Source organism: Sus scrofa, chromosome 9 (assembly GCF_000003025.6).
Source record: "Sus scrofa isolate TJ Tabasco breed Duroc chromosome 9, Sscrofa11.1, whole genome shotgun sequence".
Lineage (NCBI taxonomy): Eukaryota > Metazoa > Chordata > Mammalia > Artiodactyla > Suidae > Sus > Sus scrofa.
The window spans coordinates 124,139,715-124,157,231 of NC_010451.4; the positions used below are offsets into that span (position 1 = coordinate 124,139,715).

Here is a 17,517-nt window from a genome sequence, read left to right on the forward strand (position 1 = left end):
TACACTGTGAGGGTTGTGAGGTATGTTTTATTCAGGGTCTTACTGGGGATTGCAGCCTGGGAGACAGCCTCTCAGCTCTGAGAAACTGCTCCAAAGATGTAGGGAAGGAGCCAGTATATTTATGATTTTTTGGGGGCTAGGTAAATACCTGCAGTCGGACATCAAAAAATTATTGCTAATAGAGTTCCCACTCTGGTTCAGTGAGTTAAGAACCTGATATGGTGTCTGTGAGAATGTGGGTTTATTCCCTGGCCTGACTAGATGGGTTAAGGATCCACTGTTGCCCTGTCTGTGGCATAGGCCTGCAGCTGCAGCTCGGATTCACTCCCTAGCCTGGGAACTTCCATTTGCCACAGGTGGGGCTGTGAAAAAAAAAAAATCACTGATTATCTCAAAGAATAGACTGCTCAAGTTAAGGATTTTAATACTTTTCTCTATATGGGAAGATGCAAGAATCTGGGGTCACTGAGATTCTTCCTTAGATAGACATCTTAACTACCTAGAGGCCTGCATATCCAAAGTACAGAATAGAGTACTTGCTGTTTTTCCATCCTGAATTCCCCCTCGGGACACTTTGTCAGTGGGCCATGGGTGACTGCAGTGGCTAATGACTTTGTAGAACTGGAATGGTGGGCAATATTTTTTGTTTAAAAAATACATACATATGTATGTATGTGTGTATATACAGATACATCAAGAAACAGACTTGTTTGATTTTATCCACCCTATTTGACTAAATAGTACCTTACTTCTTTTCAGAATGGTTGTACTGCTGAGCCACAGCAGGAACTTCCCAACTTATTTTTTGTTTGTTTGTTTTTTGGCTGTGCCCCTGGCATGTGGAAGTTCCGAGGCCAGGGATTAACCCACACCACAGCAGCAGTGCTGGATCCTTAACCTGCTGAACCACCAGGGAACTCATGGAGAATGTTTTGATGCTTCATCTGCAAATGTTAAGGGAGATCTTAGAAGGTACTAGTTGCCAAGGACAACCTACAAAGGTAAATGCCATTGCTGGCATCCAATCCCCTGGCAACTCAAGGTCCCAGATGCAAGGCCTAAATTAATAAACAACTCAGTAATAAAATTCTCTGTAATCTTTGGGAGCCAAAGATCGACCTCAGAAAATATTCTTTATACTTAATTTGTTGATGTTTTTGGTGTGTACATTATCTACTACAAAACATTTGCAATCCATTTATGTTAGTTGGGTTTCCCTTATCATGAAAACTTCCTGATTTAAGCATCCTGAGAGAGATAAGGAAACAAAGGATTAAGGTATTTCCCTGATGATTTTATTCCTAGTTGAAGAGAGCAAACATGGAGAAAATAAGTTAATGAGTAAATACGTTCCTCTGTTTAACTTAAATGTTTTAATCTGTGTTACTCTGGTTGTAGAAGAAACAGAGTTTTAAAGGGATTAATCACAGTGAGCTAGAAGAGTTAGGGGAAAAAAAGGGAAGAGGTGAAAAATAAGGATGTTAGGTACGATGGGGCCTGATACTTTACTGGTCTGGCTTCTCTGGAACAACCCCAGCTTGAAATATTTTGTATTGTTGCCTCCGTGAGAAGCACTGGAGTTCAAAAATTTAGCAGTGACTACTATAATAGTTAAGGATATAAATTACTCCGAAGACTATGAATACAAAAGGTTATCCAATTTGAGCAAAAAGAACTTTACAGTTTCTATTTATTAAACTAGTTATTACTGAGCACTTGATGTGCCAAGTACTTCATTTAGCGGCCTGAGCTGGCCAGGCAGGGTTCCCGCCTTCACCGAGCTTACTTCTATTTAGGGGATGTTAACCTTCGAGGAGCCGAATCACTACAATACCTACTGAACAACTATTGTGTGCTGGGTACTGCCCTAAGCCGCCTTCGCAAGCCATCTCATTTATTTTATTCTATTTTTTAAGCCATCTCATTTAATCACCAACAACCCTATAAAGCTACCACCTAGGATTTCCAGTTGTGTCTTTGTGGGGCACCTCATCTACCACAGGTCCCTATGACAGAAGGTGCAAAACATTCTCCAAAAACATGCGGCAGGCCCCTCCTGAGGAGGCCTCGCGCCAAAGGAGGAAGCTCCGCCCCGGCGCCGCTCTAGGGCGCGGCGGATCTCCCAGGCGACTGGACGCTGCCCGTCGCGTGGTTGCGGCAGCTCCGCCCCTCTTCCGGGCGCCCTTGGCCCCACGCTCCCCTTCTGCGCATGCGTAGCACACTGACTCCGCCTCCACAGCGTAGCGGTCGGAGCCATTTCGCCGCCGCCTCGGTGCGAGTGGTGGTGCGCTCGTCTGGTCTCCGTCGCTAAGGCCCGAGCCAGGGACGTTCCTGAGAGAGCTGTGCTCTCGGGCACAAAGAATCGGACTCCGGTAAGGGGAAGACGTCTTTGTTACCGGTTGGGACGGCGTAGGCCCCGGGGTTCTGCAGCGGGTCTTTGTTGCCTGGAGCTGGCGGCGGTGGCGGGTGGGGGAGGGGAGAGCCGCCTCGCTGGGTTCCCGGATTGCGGGTTGCGTGCTGCTTGCGACGCCGCTCCGCGCTTGCGCTGCCTGAGGCCGCCATTTGGCCCCCAGTTATTCGCGGAGGCAGGCCTAGTTTCGTCTCCGGAGCGGCCAAACCCCACTTCCTCTTCCAGCCTGCGCTTGGCGGTGGCGCTGTCGCCGTAGAGTGAAAGGGACTGAATCGGCCCGGGGTGGGGGGAGCTAAGCCCGCCAAACCGCCGCCCACGCTTAGGGCCCTTCGTTCGTCCACGCAGGCCTGCGTGCCGAAAATAGCGGGTGGTACCCTGCGGCCTCTGCGGATAGAGCAGAAAACAGGCTAGGCACAGTCCTTGCTCTTTTCTCTCAGAGGTTGGGGTCGTGGTGGGGGTGGGGAGCCGTGTGGAAACAAGTGCTGGTTTCGGTAAAAAAGCTCTTGGAGGATTTAGTGTAAAGGAAGGGCGCCATTTCCGGAAGGGTGGCGCGAGGGAAGGCTTTTCGGAGGAGGCAGACATTTGAGCCGACGTCTCGCCCAAAGGGTGGAGATTATCGACTACTAAGATGTGGAAGAAAAGCAGAACTCCCCAGGCGGAGGGGGATTAGTTAGTGTTTACTGGCAGGGATTAGAAAGAAACTGAAAGAAGGCCACGTGACTGGAATGTGGTGAGAAGAATTTAAAAGAAGATTGGATTTTAGCGTGGTTACAAAGGAAATGGGAATTATTTAGGACCTTGTTGCTGAACTCCAGCTGTTGCAGTAGTGGGAGAGGGGAGGGAAGCGAACAGATTGGAATCATGTTTGGAGGCGAAAGTGAGCCTTAGGTCAAGAGTAGATCAGGACTACCTGGGTTGGAATTTTGGGTCCCCCAATTAGAAGCTCTGTCTGTTGAGGCAAATTATTCTTTCTCTCAGTTTACTTACCTGTAATAATGCTTAGCTATACAGTGTCGTGTATGGGTTAAGTGAAGTAGTTGCTGCAATGCTCCTTAACGGATACTGATTGGTACATAATAAAGACTGCAACGGATGGTTATGGAGGATGTTGAGGGACTGGATAAGTCCCAAATGGGTGATAGGAGTAATTTGGTGGATGGTTGTGCCGCCTAAGGAGGTGGGAACACTGGGATTAGAGGGAAGAGGAACAGGTTTAGGGAGGAAATTTAAAATTGTGTTTTAACTGTGATGCCATGTTAGCATTCAGGTGGATACATAAGTGCTGCAGATGGATGAACTTGATTTTGGAGCTTTTAAAGAGAAAAGACTAAACTTTCAATGTATATTTGGATAGCATTAGTCTATAGTTAATATTTAATATGATGGCGTTAGATAAGACTAGGGAGGAAGGAATTTGATAGTATAGTCCTTATTTCATGTTTTCCATTCACCCTGAGGGCTTGTTTTTAAAATTAATTATTCATGGTTGGAATTTGTAGGTAGACATCTTCAGTTTTCCACAACTTTTCATGAATCGGTTATCCCCAGGGTTAACCTGTGACTACAGAAGAGCCTTTTTGTACTAGGGTTCAGTTTGATGAAACTAGATGTAGGTGCTAACAAAATGCACTAAACATTAACGGAAGACAGAGGCTTAATGGGGTTTCTTCCCACATCACAGCAAACAATTCTTAGCATATTTTCTCCAGTTCTGAATTTGGTCTCAGATCCCTCTGCGTGTAATTTAGACTCAGGATCCGTATCTTTTGCTATAAACTGATGTAGAGGGAGAATGCCAATCACTATGATAGGTTGCACTTAAGGAAAATGTAATAGCCTCAAATTTAATGAGTAACAAGGCCTAAAGGAAAGATTTAGCACAGAATATATTTGGACTTAATAACATTGCCTATTGCTGTGCAGATGGTCTTCTAGGAGACATAATCCAAATGAGGATAAACTCTTGGATTTATATACAAAATGATGGAAGGCTGTTTCTCCATTTATTTATTTATTTAGGCTGCCATGAGGTATCTGGAGTTCCCAGGCCAGGGATCATATCCGTGCCCTAGTTTTGACCTAGGGCACAGCTGCGGCAGTGCCTACAGTGCCGGATTCTTAATCCACCCACGGTGCTGGGCCAGGGATTGAACCTGTGATCCCAGTGACCACAGCAGGAACTTTTTTTTTTTTTTAATTAAGTTTTAAAGGAGTATAGTTGATTTACAATTTGATAATTTCTGCTGTACGACAGAATGATTCAGTGATGCATGAAAAAAAATGCACCCATTCTTTTTCAGATGACTATTTCTTAATATATTGGTTTGGTTTTGAATTTAGGCCTTCTACAGTGAGTAACTTGAAAAAGTTACTGAAACTTTCTATGTCTAGTGTCTTGCTCGTAAAAAAACTGTAAAGTAGAAGCTATAGTTTATAGTGTTACCTACTGTTGTGAGGATTAAATTAGTTAAAACACATAAAGCGAATATTGTAAAAAGTAGGACATTACATAAAATGTCTTTAAAGAAAAGACGAAAATCGCTTGTAGATATCTAAAGATAACCATTTGGGAGGATATTTCTTTTCCAGTCTTGATTTATACATACTTTTGTGTCACTCAAATCATACTTTAGTATTCTGCTTTTTCTCAAAACAAAGTCTCAGACTTTCCAATTATTTGCCTATGTCATTAAAATTTCATCACAGGCAATATTAATATTAATAGCAGCATGATAGAATATTCTGTACTTAACCTAGATTTTCAGTAAATTCTTGTTATTGATTATTTCCAGATTAGTAATTTTCAGTGTTTGCTCTTATAAATAATGCTGTTTTTAACTAACTTGTTTTCCTAGGTCTGAAGAAGACTCTTGAATCATGGGTGATGTTAAAAATTTTCTGTATGCCTGGTGTGGCAAAAGGAAGATGACTCCATCCTATGAAATTAGAGCAGTGGGGAATAAAAACAGGCAGAAATTCATGTGCGAGGTACTAAAAAATTACTGCTTACATTTATGTGACTTTTGAGGCTTGTTTTGGTTTTAAAAGAATAGTATTTTCTCTTTGGAAATGTTAATGTGTTGTACTTCAGGGCAGGGAACGTTCTTTTTGTGATTTACCTGTTATTTTATAAGATAGCCCATGAATTCTCTTAGGGCTGTTATTTTCAGGGTGTGTAGAGTATATCTTCAAAAGTTAACTTATCCTTTGATGGACTAGTGAGTTACAGGGGTTTTTTTGGTTTGATTTTTGTTATTTGGGGTTTGGGGAATATTTGTTTTTTGGTTTTGGTCTCCTTTTTTTGGCAGCCCCATGGCATATGGAGTTCCCAGGCCAGGGGTCAGATCAGAGTCACAGTTTGGACCTACTCCCCAGCTGCGGCAGTGCTAGATCCTTTAACCCACTGTCCCAGGCAGGGATTGAACCTGCATCCTGGCATTACAAAGACATTGGTGATCCCATTATGCTAGAGCAGGAACTCTGAATTACGAATTTTTTAAATCCCAGAATTACCCAGATCAATTCCTCAACTTTTTTTTTTCCCCTTTTTTACTGTTAAAGGTTCGAGTGGAAGGATATAATTACACCGGCATGGGTAATTCCACCAATAAAAAAGACGCACAGAGCAATGCTGCCAGAGACTTTGTTAACTATTTGGTTCGGATAAATGAAGTAAAGAGTGAAGAAGTCCCAACTATGGGGGTAAGTATGGCCAGGCACTTGAGATATATGTTATAAGGTTATGCTAATATGTACGGAGGATTACTTTCAAATAGTATACTAATATGTTCCATAATGAACTTTGGCATTTCCCAGAGAACTAAGATGATTTCCCGAAGATTCGGTTTTCATTCTCATTATATACCTGATCTGTATGGCTTAGGATTTTATATATTTCATGCATTCATAAATTGATTTTTTTGTGTGTGTGTGTGCTTTTTAGGGCTGCCCCTGCAGCATATGGAAGTTCCCAGGCTAGGGATCAAATCAGAGCTGCAAGCCACAGCAACGCAGGATCCTTAAGCCACTGATCAGGCCAGGGATTGAATCTGCATCCTCATGGACACTGTTGGGTTCTTAACCCACTGAGCCCCAACAGGAACTCCACATTGATGACTTTAGAAGAGAAAAATATTTACTCAGTGGTTAACTTTAATAAAGATTTTCTTTTCGTTTTTTTTTTTTTTTTTTTTTTTTTTTTTTTTTTTTTGTCTTTTTGCCATTTCTCGGGCCGCTCCCGCGGCATATGGAGGTTCCCAGGCTAGGGGTCTATTCGGAGCCGTAGCCACCGGCCTACGCCAGGGCCACAGCAACACGGGATCCAAGCCATGTCTGCAACCTACACTACAGCTCTCGGCAACGCCAGATCCTTAACCCACTGAGCAAGGCCAGGGATTGAACCCGCAGCCTCATGGTTCCTATTCGAATTCGTTAACCACTGCGCCACGACAGGAACTCCTTTTTTCTTTTTAGAACTGTATCCCCGGCATATGGAAATTCCCAGCCTAGGGGTCCAGTCAGACCTGCAGCTGCAGGCCTACCCCATGCCATGGCCACACCAGATTCAAGCTGCATCTGTGATCTGTACCACAGCTCACAGCAACACCTGGTCATTTAACCCACTGATTGAGGCCAGGGATCAAACGCACATCCTTGTGATTCCTAGTGAGTTCAGTACCACTGAGCCACAATAGGAACACCAATAGAGGGTTGTTTTTTGGTTTTTTGTTTGTTTGTTTTTGACTGAATTAAATATCTATTACCAACAGAGTACTTAGAAAATGAGGTAGAAAAATACTTCTTAGACATGATAAGAAATACTATCTAAAAATAATAGTAAGCACTGTACTAAAAACAAGCCCTAGGGCAGTGATGTACAGTGTTTGTTACAATTGTGAGCAGAGATGGTAAGCATTTAGAAATGCTTATGTTTTGACAGCTAATTTACATTTGTTGAATCTAAAACTTAAGCTTGTGTTTTATGTTTTTCCATTTCATGTTTGGAATTGCTAGAAATAATATTCATTTGACAAAAATACTCTTCCCAGTGGATTAGAGGGAACAAAATCACAGCCAGTTCTTCACTGCAAAAAATTTGAGATGCATTGCACTACGGCAACTTTCCAGGTTAAAATAAGACCAAGGTGTCCACTGTCACCACCATTACTTAGTGTAATGCAATAAATAAAAAAATTAAAGGGATACATAATATAATAGAAATGCTAACAATTCAGACTACCACAGTTCCATAGATGCTGGGCTGGCAGAAGACACAAGACCTATGAGTCAGAGAAAGGATGATGTTATTCATGGGATAGCAGGCAGCAGGAGCTTCATGTTTGCCTCAGTTTCCCCTTGTCCCTGAATCCCTTGGAGGACAATGTGGAGTGGGACTTGGTGGATGCCGAGGACACGGTGGGTTTGTGTCACAGCTGAGGTGCTTTAAGTTTAGGAAACCCCCAGTCTTAAAAGGGGGGCTGCTGGCAAACCTGACGCCTATCTTTATCACCCTTGTTAGAGAAACCTGCCTCCTACCTCAGAGCAAGCTGTTGTGTTAGTGTTGTAAGGTTTTTGCTATTCAGATGTCTTGCAAAAGATGTTAAAATAAGAGTTGGAGAAGGGCAAGATGTCTGTGGAGAAATGTCTCAACAGATAGAATTGATTGAAGTGTAGAGCCATACATGTTTCTGGATGGGAGGTTGAGTTACTGTAATATGTCAAGTTTATTGTAAGGCAGTCAGTTCTCCCTGAGTAAGTTCTGTAAATTTAACATAATATTTAATACATTAGACCAAAAAGCGAATTAGGAAATAGAATTGCTGAAGAATAACCAAGAAGAATTTGAAAAAGTTAAGTATCTGCCATTCCTACTGTATATTAATAAATATCTTAATGTATTAATTTATTTTTAATTTGCAGTAACTGAATTTTCATGATGGTACTAGTTTCAGAATGAGAAGGGTATATATATATATATATATATATATGTATGTGTATGAAAATGTAGACCAGGTCTCAGGTTAAGAGAGTCCATTTTGTGGAGGATGTCACAAGCAGAACCTAGGTTTGACTACAGGAACAAAAATGAGATACCTTGAAGCAGCATTAAAGTTAAAAAGAACAAAAATTATTTGCAACTTGTATGACAGAATGAATAGCCCTGAAATATTAAATTCTTAGAAGTTAATGAGAATGATGAATATACAGGTAGAATATAGGGGCAGACAAAATGTAAATGAAAATAATAGTTTGCCACATCAAAAAACAATTAACATGGTAAAGATGCAAGACACATGCTGTAATTCCCAGAATTGGGAAGAATATGGGAAAATAGATTCTCACATGGAGTGCTGATGCAAGTGTGAAAGTCAGTAACCTTTCTGTAGAGCACTATGATGCTTTTTAAAATGTTGATGCCTGTTAACCCAGGGATTTCACTTTCATGCATTTTTCCTAAAGGAAAGAAGCCAACGTACAAAGAATTTATGCCATGCTATTTTATGATTTAAGATTGGCTATGATCAGGAGTTCCCATTGAGATGCAGTGGAAATGAATCTGACTAGGAACCACGAGGTTTGGGGTTCGATCCCTGGCCTCACTCAGTGGGTTAAGGATCCCATGTTGCCGTGGCTGTGACGTAGGCTGGCAGCTGTAGCTCTGATTCTACCCCTAGTCTGGGAACCTCCATATGCTATAGATGTGGCCCTAAAAAAAGGCAAAAAAAAAAAAGACTGGCTGTGATCTAAATGTCCACTAACATGGTATTGTTTGAGTTGTGTACAATGCATCTATTCAGTGGAGTAGTAAGTCATTAAAATGCATATAGATTGATATTTAAATAAATAGAAGTTGTAAATAAAGTATTTTGCATTTGCCTTAAACTTTTGATGTTCCCTTTCTGGAAACCCCTTCTCCCAGATACTCCACTTGCTTCATATATCTTCTCAAATGTCATCTTAGGAATGAGCTTTACCTCTTTGTTTAAATAGTGATCTCCCACAGTCCCTATTTTTCTTTTCTGGTAGTATTTTATCATATTTTACATACTGTGTATTTATTGTTTAGCTCCATAAGAATACAGAATTAGAATACAGCTATTTGAGTATAGCTGTCTGAGTACAGGGCATCTGTTTTGTTCATTGTTTTATCCTCAGTACTCATGGCAGTGTCTACCACATAGACATCTCCTAACAGATACTTCTTGAGAGTTGAACATATTTATAAAGATTGAGTTGAAAAGGTAAATTAACTACACAGCATAAACTGACCCCACCTTTTGTGGAAAAAAATTTGATTCATCTACATAAGTATTCTCCAGAGGAAAAATCATGAATATTTTTACTATCCTTATCCTTTTCTGCCTGAAATGAGAACATCATAATAGGTTTATAAAATCACTGAAAACGAAGATGTTAACTTTATGAGAAAAGCAAGGTGACACATGGGCTTCCTCTAAGCATAAAAGATTTTTGTAGTCTCTGAGGGCAACATGATTAAGATTGCCTTGACTTTTCCTGTTGCAGGTAGCACCCACTCCTCTCACAACTGCTGATTCACCTGACGACACAGCAAATGCTGGTGGAGGTTTACCAGCAACCATGGGAGGCCCTCTTCCTCCACATCTGGCTCTCAAGGCAGGTGAGGAACTTGAATGTGTGCACATAACCGAGAATAAAAATACAGAGTCTTCCTTGGATAGATAACTACAGTAAACTCATAATGTTGAGAGAACCCAAGACCTTCCTAAGTTTACAAATACCGTAAGATTATTTATGCTCTCTTAGAAAGGGGAACAGCTTAATTCCTTACTGTTGTTACCATTTACTGGTTTTTGATCTCTGGCTAGATTTTGCATAGGCTGGAACATTTGGTTAAAGGGTCTTAGTTACTGCCCTTTCTTCTAACTTATTTGCCAAATATATTGTAGACTTGTTTATTTGTCTTATGGATCCCAGTCATTGCTGAATTCTATGTATTAACAAAACTTGTATTAGTGTGTCCACTGTAGGGTAGATTAACTAGGATATTGGTCAAATTGCCTAGGTCTCAGATCCAGTATTCATGGAAAAAGAATAACAATCAGTAACAGTAGTACGTACTTCATAAGATTGTTATAAGGAGTAAATTTAAAAATTTTTTTAAGTTTGTTATAAGCAGCTTAGAGTTTCAATCAATATTAACTATCTTTAGTTCCTCTGCTTTCTCATCAAGATCATTTTTTAACATTTTTCAGCTTATTTCCATCTCTAGCACTAGCAGCCTTCTTTCAGGATCATATTTAGCAAAGAAAGTTTCATTTAATGAAACACATGTAGCAATGTAAAACAAAGCTATATATATATAATGTGTTATGGATTATTAGTCACTTCTGATCATTACTAGTAACATCTCCCTCCATACTGTCTTTGGACTTAGCAATTCAGTCATGACCCTTTTAAAGTAAGTCATTTAGGATCTTTCTACAGTTTGATGCATCAAGAGAACAATCATTTTCTTCCCTTAATAGAAAATAATTCTGGCTATGGTGTTACTGGGCCCACCTGGGATCGTGGAGCCAACTTGAAGGATTATTACTCAAGAAAGGAGGAACAAGAAGTACAAGCGGTAAGGTGTCTCCTTGTTTAAGTCTCTCGGAATGTGATTTAGGAGTTTGTTCATGGGAGGGTTTAAGATTTTTGCAATTTAATAATTTGGTGATTGTTTTAGGTAGTTATTTGAGACTGAGTGTTCGTAGAAGACACCATAAACCTAGCTACCTGTTAAAGCTGGTCACCAGAATTGCCTTGAAATAAAACTTTTTTCAGGGCAGTAGTAGAAGGACTCCTCATCTGCTTTATAGGAAATGTAGTTACCTCAGTAAACCGCATTTCATGACCACTCAATAGTAAAAGTGTTTTGATAAGACAGGTTTACTTTTCCACTTAACATATTTATTTATTTATTTTTGTCTTTTTGCTATTTCTTTGGGCCGCTCCCACGGCATATGGAGGTTCCCAGGCTAGGGGTCCAATCGGAGCTGCAGCCACTGGCCTACACCAGAGCCACAGCAACGCGGGATCCGAGCCGCGTCTGCGACCTACACCACAGCTCACGTCAACGCCAGATCGTTAACCCACTGAGCAAGGGCAGGGACCGAACCCGCAACCTCATGGTTCCTAGTTGGATTCGTTAACCACTGCGCCACGACGGGAACTCCTCCACTTAACATATTTAAAGTGTTAAAACCAGCATAAATTATCCAAGTTTTCTTAGAAACAGTTTAAATTAACTAATAGACTACTTATACAGTAGGGCCATCAGATGGAGTTAAAAACCAATTCTGGCTCAGGTTTGACTAGGATTAGAAACTGTTAAAAACAAAACAACTTGCATTATAAAGCATGGTACAAAGAAAGTGTTGTTAGAAGTGTTTGTACCTTAAATATGTATGGCTAAATAAAATTAGTGCAGCCAAATTTAATTATCATATGTGACTCAACAGACTCTTGAATCTGAAGAAGTGGATTTAAATGCTGGACTTCATGGAAACTGGACCTTGGAAAATGCTAAGGCTCGTCTGAACCAGTATTTCCAAAAAGAAAAGATCCAAGGAGAATATAAGTACACCCAAGTGGGTCCTGATCATAACAGGTTTGCTTGTTTCACTCTTTTCCTTCTGTAGTAAGTTAGTTGTTTTGTATATTCATTGTATGTGTTGCCTGGTCCAATTTGTGGATTAGTAGCAAATTGTGCAAAGAAGATAACGTCACCTTGCCCAAGAAGAATTTTCATTGATTTCGTAATATGCAGTTTGCCATGATTTTCACTTATGTTTGATTTTCACTGTGGAAAGTTCTGTGAAAATCTGTTCATGTTGCTAGACTTTCAGGTTCTCTTATGAATCTGAGAGGCAAAAACTAGAGCCACAGGTACTGGTTTGTCCATAATTGGCTTAAAAATCAGGAGTTCCTGTTGTGGCTCAGCAGGTTAAGGACCCAGTGTTGTCTTTATGAGGATGTGGGTTCGATCCCTGGCCTCACTCAGTAGCTTATGGGTCTGGCATGCTGCAAACTGTTGCCATGGCTGTGGCTTAGGCTCCTGCAGCTTCAATTTGACCCCTATTCCGGGGACGTACGCTGCAGGTGCGGCCGTTTAAAAATATATCAGCCAGAGGTGGTGAGTTTATCATTCACTGTGATATTAGAGGCACTTATAATGTTTATTTCTTTAATGGGTCAAGTTAGACACTTCAGTTTTTTTTTCAGCATCTTCGGAAGGTAAATGGCATTGTGTCAAGGTCCAGATTTCCCATCACTTTGAAAGTTGCCAACTTTCAAAAGTCTTATTATTATTCTGTTAAATGTATAAAACTGAACATAAGGGTGGAGGTGGTTCTAACAGTGACAGTATGTTTCTCAGCCTGCTTGCTGTTCTTCCTGAGAGCATTCCAGGGTGTAGTAATTATTACTCCCAGGAAGGCTCATACGGATTAGACTCTTCTGGGGGCACTATATTCTATTGGAAGAGAGAGAATGTTTATAAACTTTCTGGATGATTTGATTTGCTGTCCTTCACCTATATGAAATAAATTATTCAAAAATACATCAAAAATATTTTTTTTGAAAAATCAATGTATTCTCCTTTGGTTGCAAGTAGCAACCCTAAAATAATCATTACTAAAATAAAACTTTGGTCAAAATGATGTTCAGAGCATGGTCCTCCCAGCTTCCCACTGTTTTGTTCAATCCTGAATTCTCAAATACTTAATTTTGATGTCAGACTTTTTTAAACCCCCAGATTATAAAGCAAAGATTGATTTGTTGATTTTTATTTTCTGAACCAATTGGCTTAGTAGCATTTGGAGACAACATTAGATGATTTTTATGCCTGGCTTATTTTAAACATTTTTTTAAATTTTGTACTCTTTGTTGACTTCTAATACAAAAAGTTGAAGAATTCAGGCTGTGGCAAAGAAGGCAGACAGTTGGGAGAGCTAGGACAGCATTGCTCTTTGTATGTCCTTTATTGAAAAAGGCATAACAGACAGCAACACCAGAGGTCTGTGTTCATACACACATGTGCTGCTGCTTAGGCTGAACTAAGCAATCACATGGGAAACTATTGTAAACTGATTTCTGGTGTCGCTGTTCCCCCTAGGTGGAGGAGAATGAGATTGAGTGCTGACTTTAAGCCTGGCTGAGAAACATACTGGCATCGGTGTCATTAATGAAAGGGTGGATGTTGGTCCCCTGAAAGCCAGTGGCCTTTGACCCCTGAAGCCCCTGTGCCTAAAGGTCAGTTCGCAAGAGCTATAGGAAGGAATCTAACATTTATTTTTTTCTTAAGTCTCACCTAACCTTTTATTCACAGCACAAGGTTAGAATGTACCTGAGCAGTGGAAGGATCAGAAAGCATAGTTTTCAAAGGGCAGTTTTCCCTGTGTTAAAACCTCAATTTATTCCCTAGAATCTACTAGCAATTTTAGCTATAATTTTCAAAAATATTTCGTTTTCCAGGACCTGATTGAAATAAATGTAATAGATATAAGCTTAGTTTTTTGTTACCAAGGGCTACTTCCGGCTGCAGGCAGATATCAGACCCCTGTTTTAGGAGCCACTGACATGCACAGTGTTTGTATACTCATGTATATGTGTGCATATGTGCATGTATTTATCTTAACAGATTGAAATCGTAAGTGGGTGGCCCATGCAAAGGAATCTTAAAATAATCACAACTATAATTTAAAGAGTTTCAGGCCTATTTTATTTCTTGGCCTTAGGCTAAGTGGAAAATTCCTTTTTTACTGAATGTATTCTAGCTGTTCAGACTGCAACTTTTGGAATAGGAGTTAAGAGTAAGTATATATGTATATATATATAGAATCAAAAACCCTAACATTTTCTCCTTGTGAACATTTGGCTCATCAACTTTGATTATAGCTGTCTCGTGCTGCATTGTGTATTATTCAAAGTTTACGTACTTCCATTTGTTCTAGGATTGAACAGAAATAAATGTTTACAATTTTTTTTTTTGCTTTGATTTGCTAAGCAGTTGGATAGCCTGCCTAATTTGGGAGTCCTGGATTTAATAGTTTCTAATAGTGAAATATCTAACCTTGTTTGTATATGTTGTTACAGGAGCTTTATTGCAGAAATGACCATTTATATCAAGCAGCTGGGCAGAAGTAAGTATTAATGCTCTCCTGATAATCTGAGTTTTATATAGTTGAATGCTTTTGAGCCACATATATGTAAGCTTTATTAATTTGAGAGAGTCCGTGATAGAAGGTAGCATTTAGAGTATTTTAGAATATTTGTAATTAGAGGGCTCACTTTCCCATTTTTACATGTGAAAAGAAAGATTGTGCTAGTGTTAATATTTCAAAGGGTAAGAGGTGGTAGGCTACTGAGGCATCTGCCAGTGTCGATTTTAAAACTTTTTTTTGTCTTTCTATATAGAAGATATAGTTCTTTTGTGTAAAACTAGGTGATATTTAGAAAGGAGTTAATCAGGTGATAGGGTTGGAGGCCTAAAGCATTTAAATGTCATAGAGTCAAGAAAAGGAAGCACCTAAGGAGTAGGTTGGGGTTATTTTTCATAAGAGAAATAGAAAGGCAGAGGTGTATGTGTATTCTTTATTCTTAGTAAGTTTAAAGCAGGCAGTGTGTCATGGTTGAAAGTAAGGAATAGCCCTGTGTACCTGGTTTTATTAACAAGTTCTGTGGTTTTGTATAAATCACACCTTGCATTGCTGGGACTTAATTTACTTAAGTGCAAATTGGAAAGTTTTGCCTAAGATTCTTTGCAGCTTGAGAATTCTGCAACTTACCCTAATTTAAAGTTAATGTATCAAAGATTTCTAATAGAATCAAGCTTTTTAATAAATTATCAGATGGTGTTGAATTTTGGTTAGATGAGTTGTTAAGGGAAGAGGATAAAGACAGTCTAAATTCTGTCAGCCCATCAATCTGATCATCAGAATTGACTAAATTGACTAGTTAGGCAGGAAGGTATCTGTCCTCGTTTAATGTCATGTCTCCGGAAGCTGACTAATGTAAGAAAGGAAATTTTATTAGATTTTTTTTTTTTTTGCTTTTTTTTAGGGCCTCACTGGCAGCATATGGAAGTTCCCAAGCTAGGGGTCAAATTGGAGCTGCAGCTGCCAACCAGCAATTCAGGATCCGAGCTACACCTGCAGTCTGCTCCACAGCTCACGGCAATGGGCCCATAGTTTATCAAACCTTAGTTCAAGTATTCTCAGTGAATGCTTTTACACTTCAGAGATAGTGAGTAGTTATGACAGAGACCATGTGGCCTATAAACCTAAAATACTTATTATTTGACCCTTTATAGAAGAAGATTGTTGAAAACCCATTTTTATTCCTTTGATTTGCTTTTTGACCCTTTGCTTGTCAGAAGTTAAACTCTTTCTGTTTTTATGCCAGATAATAATGGCTATTTTTGTGAAGTAGATTATTTACTTTTGTAATGGTATGTGTGTCTTAGGTTCTGTCTATAATCAAGGTGGTCAGTTACGTAGTTGTTAAGATGTTAGTTATAATGTTGCTTTTGGTCAGCAGAATGAACTTAGAACACATAACATACTCTATCTTCGGGCAGCTTTAGTACCTAAGCTCCTCGTTGCTCATGATGAGATGTTTCTTTACTTGGATGGTTTATCTTTCGTCTTTGATAATCCTGACCTTAAATTATAGGGATTTTTGCTCGTGAACATGGATCAAATAAAAAATTGGCAGCCCAGTCCTGTGCGCTGTCACTTGTCAGACAACTCTACCATCTTGGAGTGATTGAAGCTTACTCTGGACTTACAAAGAAGAAAGAAGGAGAGACAGTAAGTCTTTAGACTTAATATCCCGGAGAGCTATCCTAGAATTCAGCTTAGTTTATGTTTAGTATTTGGGGAAAGATGTTTAATTGATAGTTCTAGATTTCTTGCCTTAAAAAACATATGGCCCAGCTAATCATCTGTGTCCAGCATGATGCTGTTTTCATAGAGAACAATGAGTAAATAATCATTAATTCTGTTGCAGGGGAACTGACTTAACTGGCTTTAAAAATAATGTAGACCTCGTGTCTTTTGCACACTCTTAACCTTTGTATAGTAGATTTGAGTAGTGTTGGTATATGTGTTACATGATTTTCATGGCCATTGCTTTTCTCTAGGTGGAGCCTTACAGAGTTAACATTTCTCCAGAATTGGAACATCAGCTGCAAAACATTGTTCAAGAACTAGATCTTGACATCGTGCCCCCAGTAAGCATACAGCTATGTAGTTCACCTTCATATTGAACTTTTCACTGGTCAGACAAGCAACTGTTACTGTTTTTTGCTTTTGTTATTTTTTTCATAGCCTGAAGATCCTTCTGTGCCTGTTACACTCAACCTTGGCAAATTGGCTCACTTTGAACCATCTCAGCGACAAAACCAAATAGGTGTCGTTCCTTGGTCTCCTCCTCAATCCAACTGGAATCCTTGGACTAGTAGCAACATTGATGAGGGGCCCCTGGCTTTTGTGAGTGCAATGTTTTTGAGATCAGGTCTTGGGGTTTTACTTTTGAATATATTTCACTACGATGTCTAAATGAAAAATGGGTTCATTTTGAAGCTAATTTATGGTTTTGTTTAATTGTGTTGCCTTTCCATTTTATAGGCTACTCCAGAACAAATAAGCGTGGAGATCAAGAATGAATTAATGTATCAGCTGGAACAGGATCGTGATTTGCAAGCTGTAAGTCTTGGTGCTCAGAGCTTCAGAACTTTCTAGGTATAGGTAAAAGGACAGTGAATAATATATTTTTGCCCTTTTCTAGAGGAAGGTAGATCAAAGATATTTACCTAACTACTAATCCTACTTAACTTCCAGGGTGGTAGTTGGGTTAAGGGCCACACCCATGGCATATGGAGATTTCCAGGCTAGCGGTAGAATTGGAGCTGTAGCTGCCGTCCTACAGCACAGCCACAGCAATGCAGGATCAGAGCCATGTCTGCAACCTACATCACAGCTCACAGCAATGCCAGATCCTTAACCCACTGAGCAAGGCCAGGGGTTGAACCTACATCATCATCGATGCTAGTCAGATTCGTTTCCACTGAGCCACAACGGGAA

General features: G+C 39.9%; 1 protein-coding gene across 5 annotated transcripts in view; it reads left to right on the forward strand.

Annotated features, from left to right (window-relative positions):
• The window catches only part of DHX9 (DExH-box helicase 9), a 41,910-nt gene continuing 26,607 nt past the window's right edge, over nt 2,215-17,517 (forward strand). The window contains exons 1-12 of one of the 5 annotated variants that reach the window (XM_021063781.1): nt 2,219-2,372; nt 5,266-5,398; nt 5,972-6,112; nt 9,935-10,049; nt 10,918-11,015; nt 11,893-12,041; nt 13,548-13,684; nt 14,528-14,574; nt 16,106-16,242; nt 16,575-16,664; nt 16,762-16,923; nt 17,062-17,139. In XM_021063781.1, the coding sequence (XP_020919440.1) occupies nt 14,544-14,574; nt 16,106-16,242; nt 16,575-16,664; nt 16,762-16,923; nt 17,062-17,139 (498 nt within the window). In that variant the 5' untranslated portion in view covers nt 2,219-2,372; nt 5,266-5,398; nt 5,972-6,112; ... (3 more) ...; nt 13,548-13,684; nt 14,528-14,543. Of the gene's footprint in view, nt 2,373-5,259; nt 5,399-5,971; nt 6,113-9,934; nt 10,050-10,917; nt 11,016-11,892; nt 14,575-16,105; nt 16,243-16,574; nt 16,665-16,761; nt 16,924-17,061; nt 17,140-17,517 lie in introns of those variants that run through there. The other 4 variants (XM_021063778.1, XM_021063782.1, XM_021063783.1 and 1 more) reach the window with 4 other exon arrangements.